Below are 14,454 nucleotides of genomic sequence, written 5' to 3' on the forward strand. Positions count from 1 at the left end.
TAAAGCTGGAAAATAAAAAACATCGTATTTGCAGTAGTTTGAAAAATAAACATCCTCAAGCAAATCTAAAATGAGTCAGACAAAACCACTCTACCTGGTTTCAACTAATTACTAAACATTTAAGCAGAGAACATTATGTGAGGGACTAAATTACTGTAAATTTGGAAACACACAGAGGACTCATCTGGCCCCGGTAAACAGAGAGCACCACAAATTGAGCAGCAGTGGGTGCGTGGCAGAGCCAAGCGACAGAGAGGGCAACGCAAACTCTCCCTAATTTCCTCAGCAAATCTTGCAAGAATAACATACACTATTTACATTTAACAGGAGTTTATTTTAGGTGAACCTTAAAAAAGCTTTTTACCTCAGTCCCACAAAGATTAACCTAGCACCAGATCATTCACTTTCTTTTCTTTCCAAAGAACAGTCTGTACCTCAACGTAACAAAAACTTGAAAAAACACTTTCCTACAATCTAAATGCACTTTAAGAAACTTCAAGCTGCTAAGAAAATGCTTATGGCACTTCTAGAAAGATCACAGAATGGTTCAGGTTGGAAGGAACAGAGTTCATCTCATTGCACCCCCTGCCATGGGCAGGGACACCTTCCACCAGCCCAGGTTGCTCCAAGCCCCGTCCAACTTTGCCTTGGACACGTCCAAGGATCCAGGGGCAGCCACAGCTTCTCTGGGCAACCTGAGCCAGGGCCTCCCCACCCTCATTGTAAAACATTTCTTATAATAAATCTAAATCAACCCTCTTTTAGTTTCAAAGTGTCACCCCTTGGCCTATTGTAACAGGTCCTGATACAAAGTTTGTCTCCACTTTTTTTAAGGACACCTTGGATACCATCTCCTGACAAGATTACCTGGAAAGCCTGCTCCCAGATCCAGGTGTTTCTGTCATACATGACACACACACTTATACCTGTATGTACTTGTTTAAATTCACATTAAATTACATTATACAATATGTATAGATTATAATATTTTTTGAAAAAGGCTTGCAACTGCAAACAAAGGTTAGAAACCACATTTCCTGGCAAACTCTGAAGCCATCAAGACCTTGGAGAAGACTTTGATAAAAATCAAAATACTCCACCCTAATTGGGCAAAACAGATTCCACAGGCTGACTGGTCAAAGTTTTCCAGCTGAGGGAGGCCAGTCAGCACCCCGCACACTGCACACAAGGACATGGTGCAACGGGGTCAGGGGACACAATGTTGTAACCAGGTTCCCATCACGGAGGCATCCGAGCTGTTTGGCAGTTGGGAAGCAGATCCTGCTCCACTTCAGTGTCTCCTGCTCCCAGGGGCTCAGTGCACATGTAACCCAGGGGCACTGAGTGCCTAGCAGAAGAACTCTTGCTTTAAGATATCAGCTCTTAAAAAGAAAAGAAACATGTCGGGTTTACAACACAAAACCCTTTTAGCACACTGGAGTATTTCTGCTTTCCCACAGCATTACATGCTGTTCCATGAGGTTGCTCAACTCAGACCCATCACCAGGCACGTGCAGTGCTTGAGAAGTACAAGGGCAGAACTTTTCCACAACACTGACAGACTGAGCAGGAATGACACCCATCCTGGACCTTGTCACACAGTTTGTGCTTAGCCAGGGCATATCTGAACCAGGCAGGGCTGTCACTGCAGCTCAGAGCCTGGGGGTGCTGTGGGCTAGAGCAGCTCCCAGCTCCAGATCCTGGGGCTGAAACAGAGGAGGAGACCACAGAATGGAAAAGAGACAAAGCCTCACAGAAAAAAAGGCATGAATACTTGCCAGAAGCAACAAATTCTCTGGTGACTCTCCCTTAGAGAAGAGAAACATGGGAAGAATGTCTCAGATACATGCCTGAGGAATTCACATTTTAAAAAAAACTTACTTTACTACTATAAAAACTAACTGGGAAGTGTTTACTGCTGTGCTCTCTTGGAAAATCTCTCAAACATCTCAAGTCTCTAGATAAATGGTGTAGCAGATTTCACTGTACCAGTGTGATGTCAATCAATGCCAGGATGTGCTGCCCCCTCCTCAGCATGAGTTAAAAATTTATTTAAAAGTCAGTCTCTGAAGCTTCGTATTTTCAACTTACTGCTCTATTTGCTACTTATTATTCCCTCTGCAAATTTAGATAGACCCGGGTGTGTGGTTTTCAAGTTTTCCCTGTGTGTATCTCAAGTCCCTCAGGCACAAGTAATGGGAACTATGCAGTGGAATTATTATTAAAAAACATTCCCATCTTTTTGCCTAACCAATAGCCTCCAATACTGTTCTATCACTGTTTTCTCCCTTGTCTTCAGAGAAAAGAAAAAACTCCTATTTTCAGACATCTCTCCAAGGTGCAGATGAGCTATGCTGCAGGAACTGCTCCTGAGCACCACGCCAGCTTACATTTCAAACCCACTTCTGAGCTCTGGGTGATCCGGCAGGACTCAAGCTGGGCGGAGATGGGGCACTGGGACAGTGAGTGCGTGGCACAGTGTCTGCAGGAGGGCACCTGGGAGTGCAGGCACCAGCCAAACCCCGATCACTGCGTCCTCCCGGGAGCCTGGAGTGGAATTCACAACGGGAACCCAAGGAAATGTCCAGAACTGAACAAGGGGAACCCAAGGAAATGTCCATAACTGAACAAGGGGAACCCAAGGAAATGTCCATAACTGAACAAGGGGAACCCAAGGAAATGTCCATAACTGAACAAGGGGAACCCAAGGAAATGTCCATAACTGAACAAGGGGAACCCAAGGAAATGTCCATAACTGAACAAGGGGAACCCAAGGAAATGTCCGGAACTAAACAAGGGGAACCCAAGGAAATGTCCAGAACTGAACAAGGGGAACCCAAGGAAATGTCCATAACTGAACAAGGGGAACCCAAGGAAATGTCCGGAACTGAACAAGGGGAACCCAAGGAAATGTCCATAACTGAACAAGGGGAACCCAAGGAAATGTCCGGAACTGAACAAGGGGAACCCAAGGAAATGTCCATAACTGAACAAGGGGAACCCAAGGAAATGTCCGGAACTGAACAAGGGGAACCCAAGGAAATGTCCGGAACTGAACAAGGGGAACCCAAGGAAATGTCCGGAACTGAACAAGGTGAACCCAAGGAAATGTCCAGAACTGAACAAGGGGAACCCAAGGAAATGTCCATAACTGAACAAGGGGAACCCAAGGAAATGTCCGGAACTGAACAACGGGAACCCAAGGAAATGTCCATAACTGAACAAGGGGAACCCAAGGAAATGGCCCAAAACGCGCTGCTGGGCTGCAGCGCCATCTGGCGGCTGGCGCGGGCACTGCGGGGAGCGCCGGCTCCCGGGCGGGCGAGCAAGGGCAGGGCAGGGCTACTGAGAGCTACTGCGGGGCTACTGCGAGAGTACTGCTGGGCTACTGCGGGGCTGCTCCGAGGGTTCTGCCTCTGGAGCCACCCCAGCAGTGATCTCTGCGGGCAGCGGGGGCTGCACTCACCCAGGTCAGCGATGCAGCACTGCCCGTTCTTCTTGACGAGGATGTTCTTGCTCTTGAGGTCGCGGTGGGAGATGGCCGGCTTGCCCTGCGTGCCGAAGATCTCGATGTGCAGGTGTGCCAGCCCGCTGGCGATGGACAGCACGATGCGCAGGCAGCTCACCGTGTCCAGCGTGGTCAGCTGCAGGTAGTCGTACAGAGAGCCCATCTCGTGGTAGTGCGTGATCAGCCACAGCTGCGTGCTGGAGTTCCGGGAGGTCATGTCGGAGGCGATAAAGCCTGGGGGGAGAGAGAACAAAGGAGAAATAAGGAAACAAAGTGACAGAGCTCCTTCAAGACTCACCCAAGAGAAGAATCAATTCTGAGGCCCCTCTTGCAATGTAAAACTGTTTAATTACAACTTTTCTGCAGCTGCACCGCAGACTGCAGGTATCACTGTGATGGAAACAGAGCTGACAGATTCTGGAAGCCTGACTCACACCTATTCACAAGAACACATTTATGTATTTGTCAGTCACACCAAACAATTACTTGTTAGGACCACATACTTTAAAAATACACTTATTTTTATTTTTCCTTCTTTTTAAAGGACTTGGGGGTAGGGAAGCTCCCAGTCAAACAGAAAGACCCCAAGGTTATAGCACATCTGCTGCTGCCCACTTGAGTGAATCACACTAGAAAGCAGCAACACCTCAAGGATCAAGCCACGAGCAATCACTTCCATTTTTAGGGCCCACAGGCAGCTAGTGCAGGCTGCTGAGAACAGGGTTAAGCATGTAGCCCAAACACAATGATCTTCTACAAAGGAACAGGAAAATTTTCTGTTCAAAACTCGTGAACCTCGAGAGTGCCTTCAAAAATGTGGTGTCTTAAAACTGAGCCCCAAATTCAGGAGTAGCTCCCTTCCTGCCTCCTCTGCATTGGGTCTGTACCAGCACAGTGACCTCAACAGCTTTAGCTGGAACAGCAGAAGTTTTATTCCCAAGTCAGAGGAACAAACCATGTTTACTAAAAGCTCCCATACGACATTTATCAGAAAGAACGCCCACTGCCTTCTCTCCTGAAGTCAGACTTCTGCACAATGTGACACTTCTGTAATCTGTGATATTGTTTAATATTGCATCTAAAAAAAGTCTACAAAATAGGCAACAAATCTGACAGTTATCAAGAAAGACTAAACACAGGCAGAGGACCAAGGGAAATGTGCAATGTAATTTCAGCCAAGTCACTTGCTCTCTCGGGAAGGGAAGTTCAATAATTCACATTTCAGGAGGCCATCAAATTATTTTTGCAGTAACAAAGGAACTGCTTCAGGAAACATTAGACAAACGTCTAGCAGGGTGAGCTACAGAGCCAAGGAACATTCTCTGACAGGAAGCAAGAATAAGGAGCCCAAGGAAAACCTGACTGAAGACAGATAGATTGCGGGTGAGGCAGTGTCAGCACTCAGAAAATGGGCTGCTGCTTTTATTTGTAGAGGTGGCACAGCAGTGACAGAAGGGCATGTCTATTAGGACTCAAAGGGCTGCTTAAACCTCAACCATGGCCCAACACAACAAAGCCATTTTCCCAGCTCTCAGAACCAAGCACACGAGGTACGAGCAATGCACAAGGGTCACAGTACTTCCATATTTACAAGGAAATGAGATACATCATTCAACTACAGCTGAAGTTTAAACACCAAAGGAGCTTATTCTGACCATGAGCAGGACTGCAAACCAGAAGAAAATAATGGATTCATACTTCATTTTACTCAGGCATTAGGGAAAGTATTCAAATCCTGAAATGTCTTTATAAACTCCTCCCCACTTTTTCTCCCTCCATTTCTGCAGGGAAGCTGAAGTTACAAACAAACACAGATCCACTAGAGCTTGCCCTGACACACTGTGCAGGTCTCTCTGGTGAGAGCTGCAAGGGGCAGCTCTTCCATGGGGTCTGTGGCACCTCCACTGTTTTCTGTGAGCTGTGCTGCCACCAACTGATTCACTGATTGATCTGCTTCCTGCTGGAATATTGCAGGGCAACAAGTCACGGCTGTCACCACACACTCCCCATCTGAGACCCACCCCCCTCCTGGCAGGTCTCTCTCTGAAAATTTCCCTTCAACTGTTTATCACAACACAGGAACTTAAAGACTGCAAGATACCTGGTGAATGTGCCGTGCCTTGCAATGCCAAGTTCCCTGTGCAGGTAACTCACCTTTAACCAGCCACACCAGGATACAGAACGTGGCTGTCCTACTTACCCAAAATATTCTCATGCCGCAGCAACACAGTGTTGTACAACTCAGTTTCCCTGAACCAGGACTTTTCATCCCTAGAAGAGAAGATCTTCACAGCAACATTTTCTCCTTGCCACTGACCCCTCCAAACTTCTCCATAACGGCCCTTTCCTGACGGGGAAAAAAAACCACAGAAGTTGTAAAGTAAGAACCTGCACCAAGGAGAAGGGCAGGATGAGCTGAAAGGATGGAAACTCAGCTGTCATGGCCCAAATATCACACTGGTGTGGTCTGATCATGCACTTCGTACCACTGGAGTCACGCTGTGCTCCACCATCCTTCACTTCTCCTGTTGTTTTGACTGCAAGCCCTCTGAGTGTGGATCTCTCCTGCCTGCACACCAGTGCAGTAGGAGGGCGTGAACTGGGAGGTGTCACCATTCAACCACCAGCAATGAAAGTGTTTTTGCAGTGAAGTGACTTTGGCAGCACATGGCAAGGTCAGTGTGCACAACACAAACAAAGATGTGAATTCTGCAGTTAGAAGGACAGGAAGCATATGTAATGCTGGGGATACAACCTTTGCTTTTCTATTACATCAGCAGCCCTTGCAGAAACAGTCAACACAAAACACAAAATGATGATTTAGAAACAAACAAACCCCCAAACTCACCTACAAACAAAAAAAGGATTAAAAAAAAAAAACAACCCCCCTCAAAACACACCCATGTTCAGTGGAGATCAGGACACACCATCTGAACACCAAGTTTTTTACCCAAATAGCTTAGAAGGAATGATTGACGTTAAGAAGCACCCAAGCACAAAGCCCCGTCCTGGACAAGGCATGCTGGAACAAATCTGGCTGTTGCCATTTCCATCACAGCCCAAGAACAGCAGCCTCAGGCACGAGGCCATGAACTGTGCCAGATCTGGCAACCCTAAACACCCAAACTCTGCCCTTCGTTGCTCTGCCGTTCCGTGTCCTTCAGAGGCACGTGGGAACCAGCAGCAGGTTCACCAGAGACACCCAGTGCTGAGGCCTCGCTGCTGTCACCCCAGGGACACCTCGCTGCTGTCACCCCAGGGACACCTTCCTCCTGTCACCCCAGGGACACCCCGCCGCTGTCACCCCAGGGACACCTTCCTCCTGTCACCCCAGGGACACCCCGCCGCTGTCACCCCAGGGACACCCCACTGCTGCCACCCCAGGGACACCTCCCCACTGTCACCCCAGGGACATCCCACTGCTGTCACCCCAGGGACATCCCACTGCTGTCACCCCAGGGACACCTCCCTCCTGTCACCCCAGGGACACCCCGCCGCTGTCACCCCAGGGACATCTCGCTGCTGTCACCCCAGGGACATCCCACTGCTGTCACCCCAGGGACACCTCCCTCCTGTCACCCCAGGGACACCCCGCCGCTGTCACCCCAGGGACACCTCCCCACTGTCACCCCAGGGACACCTCCCCGCTGTCACCCCAGGGACACCCCCGTGCTGTCACCCCAGGGACACCACCTGCACAGGTGCCTTCATCTGGTTCTGCCTTACAGGGCAACACACAGGGCCCTGGGAATGGTGCCAGCTGAGCTAACCTGGGAGAAGGCCCCACTCCAGGGACACGGGGACTCACATGTACACACACACAGAAATGCCTCTGTCACAGGCAGTAGAATCACCATGTTTGTCATACCCCACAGCTCCTGGTGCATCAGAGGGTGTACACTTGGATTTCAGGCAAGTGTGAACATTTGTGCCCACTCAATATATACTGAGCCAAAAGCACAGGAACACTGGTAAATGTAGGGCTGGTCCCTGCAGATTCACAGGTTCATCTGTTACAGCTGGGCTTGATTTGACACCCTGATGAGCTGAACCTTCTCAGGACTGACAGGAAGGTGTTAAACCACCCTGAGTTCAGATCACTGAAGCAGCAGCACACAGCATACTCCAGTCCTTTCTTCCTTCTTTCTCATGCCTTCCTCACCTCTTTAGTGCCAGTACAGCATCTTGGCTCAATGTCACTGCCTCCGGGTATCTTTGACCCAAATGCTTCCTAAAATTACTAAACTCAAATTTAACACTATTCAATTAATAATAAATATATGCCAAAGTAAAATTTAATGAATCCCTAAAATTAACACTAAAGTCCTACAAAAAACTAAAGACCCAGAAGACTTTTAGGGAAGAATTACTAGAGAGATTTTCTTTAAGGGGGAAGAGCAGCAGCAGCACATCACTGCCTGCAGGGTTCCAAAGAACAGTGCAGAGTAAGTCAACTACAACACATTCATGTTCCCATTCCCACGGCCCAAAATCACAGGTTTCTATTTGAAATACCATGTTTGCCACTTTGCTTGATGCTCCAACTCCAGATCTCAAACCCAGGTGACCTTTTTCTACTTGTAAAGCTTTTGAGTTGAACACCATTAATGAACAAATGGTGTTCACAGTGTCAAACTTCAAACTCAGCTTGCTTTTCTAAAAGCAGTTTATTTAGCTCACACAGTACCCAGACAGGCCTGGTTTGTATTTTCTAGCATTGCCTTGCTGAATAAAGTTTAAATTGTTCCATCACAAAGCACAGATATTTGCCCCTTTCTTCTGCACAGATCTAGAAGGAATTTTTTCACTTGACTTTCCAAAACCAAGCATGTTCCATCAGCTGAAGCCTGAAAAGTTGCATATACTACCTAAACAACTGAGGAGAAAGATGAGGATGGGAGATAGAGCTTTCTCTCTGCATTTGTTACCAGATGTGAACAAGGCTGGCACTGACCTACACACTCCACAAGCGTGATCTGACGAGCCACCGTTCTTTGCACCAAGAAAGGAAGTCCAGAACCACTTCCAGATGTGCAGGAATGGTCCAACAAATCCTGTTCAAAAGGAAAAGCAGAAGTTTACAAGCCATGAGAACCCCACTTTTCCCTGTTTACACACACAAAGGTACACCCTGCATGGGGCAGGTAGGTTACAGCTCAGGATATCTCAGTGGCTCTGGGGATGCCATTTGGTCACTCAGGGACAAGTAGCATTTGTTTAATAAGTCATTTCATTTAATAAACAAAAGACAATAGATGCCTGTGAAACTGGAAGCTTGCTCCTGGCCTACCAACTATCCTCTGCCATGAGATCACAACCTTTCTCAGCACTTTGTTTTTCTCTTACTTACCTTATGTTCTCTCAGTTCCGTATCTGATACCTCTTTCAAACAGGTTAATATCAGCTTTTCTGCCCCAAAGTTTCCTATGTCTGGCAATAATCTGAGCACCTCGAAAAGAAATACATTTTCTTTGATTTCTGTACTTAAAACCTTCACCCCTATGCAGTTTGCAGGCCCCCAGGAAGCACACTCCAGGGCTGGAGCAGGTGAGCATCCCAAACCTGAGCCCTTCTGGGAGGGCTGGACCAGCAGGTGGGCGTGCACAGCCACCCAGGCCCCCCTCACCCGTGTACCACCCTCCCCACTTCTGAGCCTGAGCGTGGATTTCTGGAAGCACACGTCCCTCCAAGCAGAGCTGCAGCTGGCAGAGCAGGGGGAAGGGGCTGCAGCCTGGCAGAGCAGGGGGAAGGGGCTGCAGCCATCCTCACTGCCCTGCTCCTGCCAGCCCCCCTTGGCCTCTGACACTGAGAACCACTGGCAAACTGCTGCCTACCCACACCCAGTGCTGGCTGGGATGTCCTAGTGCACCCCACTGAACCTCCAGGCACCATCCTAGGGAAGAACAGGGATTTCAGAGGCCCTGTCTCACCTGTCAGACACAGAGGTGCCCTAAGAGCCACAGGCACCTTAATGTCACCAGACACCTGTTTTACAACCACACCCCAAACCTCCACGCTAAAAGTCACAGTAGCAGTAACAGAGAACAGAAACCCCATGATGCAGCACTTTGCTGCCCAGGTGAGACTGGCAGGGACATCCTGAGCTCTATGGAAACAGGTGCCAGCTGCAGGAGCCCAGCACCCTCAGCAGGCAGTGAGGGGCACAGGAACTCTGGGTTAGAGGACAGGTCTGGCACACCAGAAGCTTCTCAAATGGCCCTGAACAGATCCCCAGAAACAGCCACATCCCACCTGCACCACAGGGGCTTTGCTGATAACCATCAGGTCCCTGCCCCAAATCACAACTTCTTTACAAGACAACACCCAGCCAATTCCCTGCCAGGCCCCATCCCTGCAGGGGCTGAACCACTGGACTGACAGTCCCTCAAACAAAGTCATTCTGTGGCAGGTAACAGTCACTGGCAGCTTTGGGCCAAACTGTTCAGCCTTGATGCTCATATTTAGAACTGAAAACAGTTTTCAAACAAACGAGGTGAGAGGGGATTTACCCGCACCCCCTACAAAAGATTTGTCATTGATACTCCAGAAAATCCTCTGTAACAAATCTTTCTCAAATGTTTTATCAGTTTCTGGTATTCTTGGTGCACAGAAAGCAGACTTTGAACTGTAAGCTTATAACAAACATGAGTGAGATCCTAATTGAATGTTAAAATCCCATTAGCCTTGTGAAATGCTAATGCCCAGCTACTTTTATGGCCAGGAGTTTACTAGTTCAAAGCATTAACAACTATTGCTGGACTTTTTTTTTTCTTTACAAAGGAAAATAGGATAAAAAAGCCTAAGTATAATCAACTTTCTAGTATTTCCAGCAAACTGCACTGCTGGGCTTGAATTAGATCCATGAAATCTCATTTCTTCTAACAGCATCTTAAGGAGGGCTCAAGAAAAAGATAATCCAGGAATGACAGAGAGTGCTATCTTGCTTTTTAACACAAACTGAGAGCTCATTTTTCTTCCTGCTTATATCAGAGGCAAAAAAAAAAACCAACCCCAAAACCAAAAACCAATCCCAAAACCAAAAAACCAACCCCAAACTTATCTACAGTGACTGTAAAAACAAGATTTGAAGAGGCCACAGCTCTTTCCACGCCCATTAAGCAGCTTAGGGCTTTAAGCACTTGCTACACTGGAGACTAATCCTAAAGGTAAACTCATCTAATGTGTGACAAACCCAGTGATCTGAAACACAATGGAGAAGAAAAATCTGAAATCTAAAAAAGACTTATTGTTTAGAGGAGCATTTAGACACGGGAAGTAACAACGACTGTCTGTCTGTGCATCACCCACGGGGAGGCCGCTGGCACCACAACCATCACTCAGGGGTCTGACAGCTCCACCACTCCAAGCCCTCACAGCTCCCAGCTCCTCCCAGGTCTTTGAAACAGAATTTTGATTTATTCTTCCCAGGTTTTATCACTGTTTCCAAGTAACATTAAACATCTCGAAGTGCAAAAGGTTTGCAAATGGCTGGAAGTGGTCTGGCACTATGAGATAACAGCTGGTAAAAGCTGGAAATCAGTGTTTAAGGACAGATCACCACTTGCACACGTCTGGTTCTCAGTGAATATATCCAGTCTGGCTGTTTTAAACCAGTAACACAGGTTTAAAACAGCTAATTAAAGAGAACCAAAGGCATTTTAAAAAAAATAAAGATTAATGGGTATTAGCCACTCTTCAACCCTGCAGTGAAAGCACATTATGGTGGGACAGCACCAAGATGGAAAACCTTTTCCAGCCTCTTACTGTTGAGGATTTTATCTCAGCAATGCAAGGAGGAGAAAACTCTCTGCACTGGTTTCAGGAACAAACCCTCCAGCTGCCTGAAGCCTTACTTGCTCTGCTCGAGAGCTCAGGACAGTTTGTGGGGACACTTGTGCTCAAGCCTCAGCTGGAAGGGGAAGGCACAGTCAGCCTTCAGAAAGGGAAGATTCTCCAAGTCATTATATTTTCCAGACACCACAGGAACAAGAACATACTTTGAAAACTGAGCTTTGAGGAAGCATTGCACATTTCTTAAAACTCCCACTGGTCTTCTGTCAACAAAGTGCCACTGATTTCCCAGTCATCCCAGAGCCCTGCTACCAAGATCACAGCAGTCAGGTCTGAAGGTTTCAAACACCAAAATTATCTGTATTTTCTCCTTCCCCTACCATCACTCTTTTCCAGCCCTTGGGGCAGTCATATATCAAAGATGCAGCACAGTTCTACACCTTCCACATCACTTCAGGCCACCCAAGTCAGGCACACTCTGTTTTGCTGTTCAGACATTGTTTCCAGGAACATGAACAGCTTAGAGCGATGTTACACTTGCCAAAGCTGTCTTTTGGTTAAAAGTCATTACAACTGCAGTTTTGGGAGCCCAGGAACATCACCACAGAAGTCCTGAGGCCAAGTGGCATCCCCTGGCAGCAAAAGGTCCTGTCAGTGCTGTGGCCCCACAGAGGGCCGAGAGGGGAGTTTGGCAGTGAGGAAAGCTCCCCCTGCACACAGGTCACTTACTGCCAACGTGCTGTCCCCCACGTTGGAGGCAATGAGGCCCTCGATGGTGCCATACTCTGCATCCCTAGAATTGAGCCTCTCCATGTGGTTCTTCTGTATTCTCCGGATGATCAGCACTGCTACTGCAGAAAAAACTATCAACACTATCACAGGAGCCAGGATAACGATGATTAGTGTTTCCATACTGTAACCTGCAGCTTCTCCTTGAAAGGTTTGCCCTTGGAAAAGAGAGGGGAAGGGAAAAAGAAGAGAAAAAAGAGAGAGGAAAAAAAGTAAATCTGCAGCTTGCCAAAGGAAGTCTTTAAATCCAGCAGCACTGACAGACCCTCACCTCAGGACCCACCCGGTGTGACAGAGGCCGTGCCACAGCCAGAGGAGTGAGCACACTGCACAGAGGATGTGCTCCCTGCAGAGCTGTCAGCACAACCCCCCTGCACAGGGCCATTTCTCACAGGCAGCACCTCCACCCCATCCCCAGTGATGCACTGTAACCCCATCACTGCCCTGCCCACACAGACCATTTGTGTGCCAGCAGGCTCCAGGGCGGTCTACAAGGCACAGAGGGCTTTGCTGTGCCCATTAATCCCTTCCTGCATCCAGCACTGGAGCCATCTCGCTCCCACCACAGCAGATCAAAGCCCTTTTCTTCCTCCAAGTCCCCAGGTGATTGATGAAGCTCTCACCTTTGGAAGAGGGCAGCTGTGCAGTGATGTTCATGTTGCACAGGTGTCCCTGGCAGCACTCCACAGCCTGGTCAGGGGACGGAGGTGTTTTGCAGGTCATTTTGCCCTGTTCATAGACCTGGAAGCAGCCCTTCTGGTAAACCTTAGCCCCGTCATTGATGCTCAGGGAAGCGAAGCACTGCTGGCCTTGGCACCGATCCCCATTCCCACAGGACATGCCTTCACACACACACTCGTAGTGCACCATCTTGAGCTTCAGGTCATCATCTGTCGAGGGGAGAGTTGAGGAGGAAACATCATCCTGTTCTTAATAGCTTCAGTTACAGGTAACGAATCCATCAGACAATAAAATCTTCTGTTTAAGGACAGAGATATTATTTGCAGCTAGAGCTGAAGAACCACCAGCCAGGAGCTAACGATACTAATTCAGCCATTTCAGCACCAAAGAAACACACTCCTGTCTGCCCACTCCAAGCACTCACACTCCAGAGTACAGTGGCATTTTACACCATCTCTCATACATACACCCCCAGAGGGACATCTGCACAGGAACACTCAGCAGAGGGGAAAAACCTAACCAACACTGCCTGTCCTGTTATTAATTCATTGCTGTGAAAGTATCAACATTGGAGCTCCCTTGTTTTGTTTTTTTATTCCCTTTGTGAAAGCCAACAACACACAGTGCTGACTCCAGCAAACTGGGTATTTAACAGAACAAGATCCAAGACACTCTCTTTTTTTAAACCTTGTCTCAATTTCCTATTCACAGACACGACTAAAGTCAACCACTAGACGTCCATGCATTTTGAATCTTCACCTCCACCACCCATTCTCCCATTCCATTTAATACACTCTGCCTTTTAGTATTTGCATCAACATTTGAAAATGCATTTCAGAGTAGTTCAGAAAGAGTTTACACAAGGTACATACAGAAAAGCACAGATATGCCACAGCAGACACAAGATACACCTCTTGAATAACTTAAAATTTAAAATTGAGAAAAGCAAGTTACTCGCAGAAAGCTTTTATTCAACATCTTCCAAAGGCTGTTTGTGAAGTAGCAAATACATATCTTTCAGAGCTCATCTCTCAAAACATCCAAGAGAGCTTCAAATGAACTATTCCTGCCCCTCCATGGCAGTGGAAATACCGTTCCCCATTTTGCTGAGGCAAACCTTAAACACCCTACGTGTCAGAAAACCTTCACATTCACACAGCTGTGTAAACCAGTTATGGAAAAGTCACTTGCCAAACCCAAAGCCCTTACTGGAGTAATCATGGAAGAGTCACCAAACAGCACAGTAAACCTCCAAAGAGCCTTTGCATAGAAAAAGCTTAAAGAACACAAGCAATACAGCTGCACCTCAGTCCATGGGCTAAAAGACCTTCTCCTTACCTTCCCCCAACAACCTGTTCAAATAAGGCTTCCCATTTCCCTCCCCAGCCCCTGGGAAGACTATGTCCATGCTACAGGCTGTACATCTGATACAGAAATGAGTAACCAACATCCTTTGGAGCAACTCGAAATGAAATAGGGCCCACCAGGGGAGCAGGGGGCTCCAGAGCAGGCCCAGGAGGCCCAGCCCCAGGTCCCCCAGCAGCCCTGGCTCCGAGCACGCGGGACACTCACCTTGCCAGCTCGGGGACGGGAACGCCATCACCATCAGCACAGGGAGAATCATAACTCCATCGGCCACCCTGGAGCTGCAGAAAGACATGAGAGAGCTCTGTACACTTCCACTG

General features: G+C 47.8%; 1 protein-coding gene across 2 annotated transcripts in view; it reads right to left on the minus strand.

The window, feature by feature from the left end:
• ACVR1 (activin A receptor type 1) overlaps positions 1–14,454 on the minus strand; it is a 49,702-nt gene that overhangs the window by 6,873 nt on the left and 28,375 nt on the right. The window contains exons 2-7 of one of the 2 annotated variants that reach the window (XM_064661824.1): positions 14,342–14,415; positions 12,712–12,978; positions 12,029–12,246; positions 8,463–8,562; positions 5,709–5,855; positions 3,467–3,742 (exon numbers count right to left, since the gene is read on the minus strand). In XM_064661824.1, coding sequence (XP_064517894.1) covers positions 3,467–3,742; positions 5,709–5,855; positions 8,463–8,562; positions 12,029–12,246; positions 12,712–12,978; positions 14,342–14,393 — 1,060 coding nt within the window. In that variant the 5' untranslated portion in view covers positions 14,394–14,415. Of the gene's footprint in view, positions 1–3,466; positions 3,743–5,708; positions 5,856–8,462; positions 8,563–12,028; positions 12,247–12,711; positions 12,979–14,341; positions 14,435–14,454 lie in introns of those variants that run through there. The other variant, XM_064661823.1, reaches the window with a different exon arrangement.

The sequence above is a fragment of the Pseudopipra pipra genome, chromosome 7, assembly GCF_036250125.1.
Source record: "Pseudopipra pipra isolate bDixPip1 chromosome 7, bDixPip1.hap1, whole genome shotgun sequence".
NCBI lineage: Eukaryota > Metazoa > Chordata > Aves > Passeriformes > Pipridae > Pseudopipra > Pseudopipra pipra.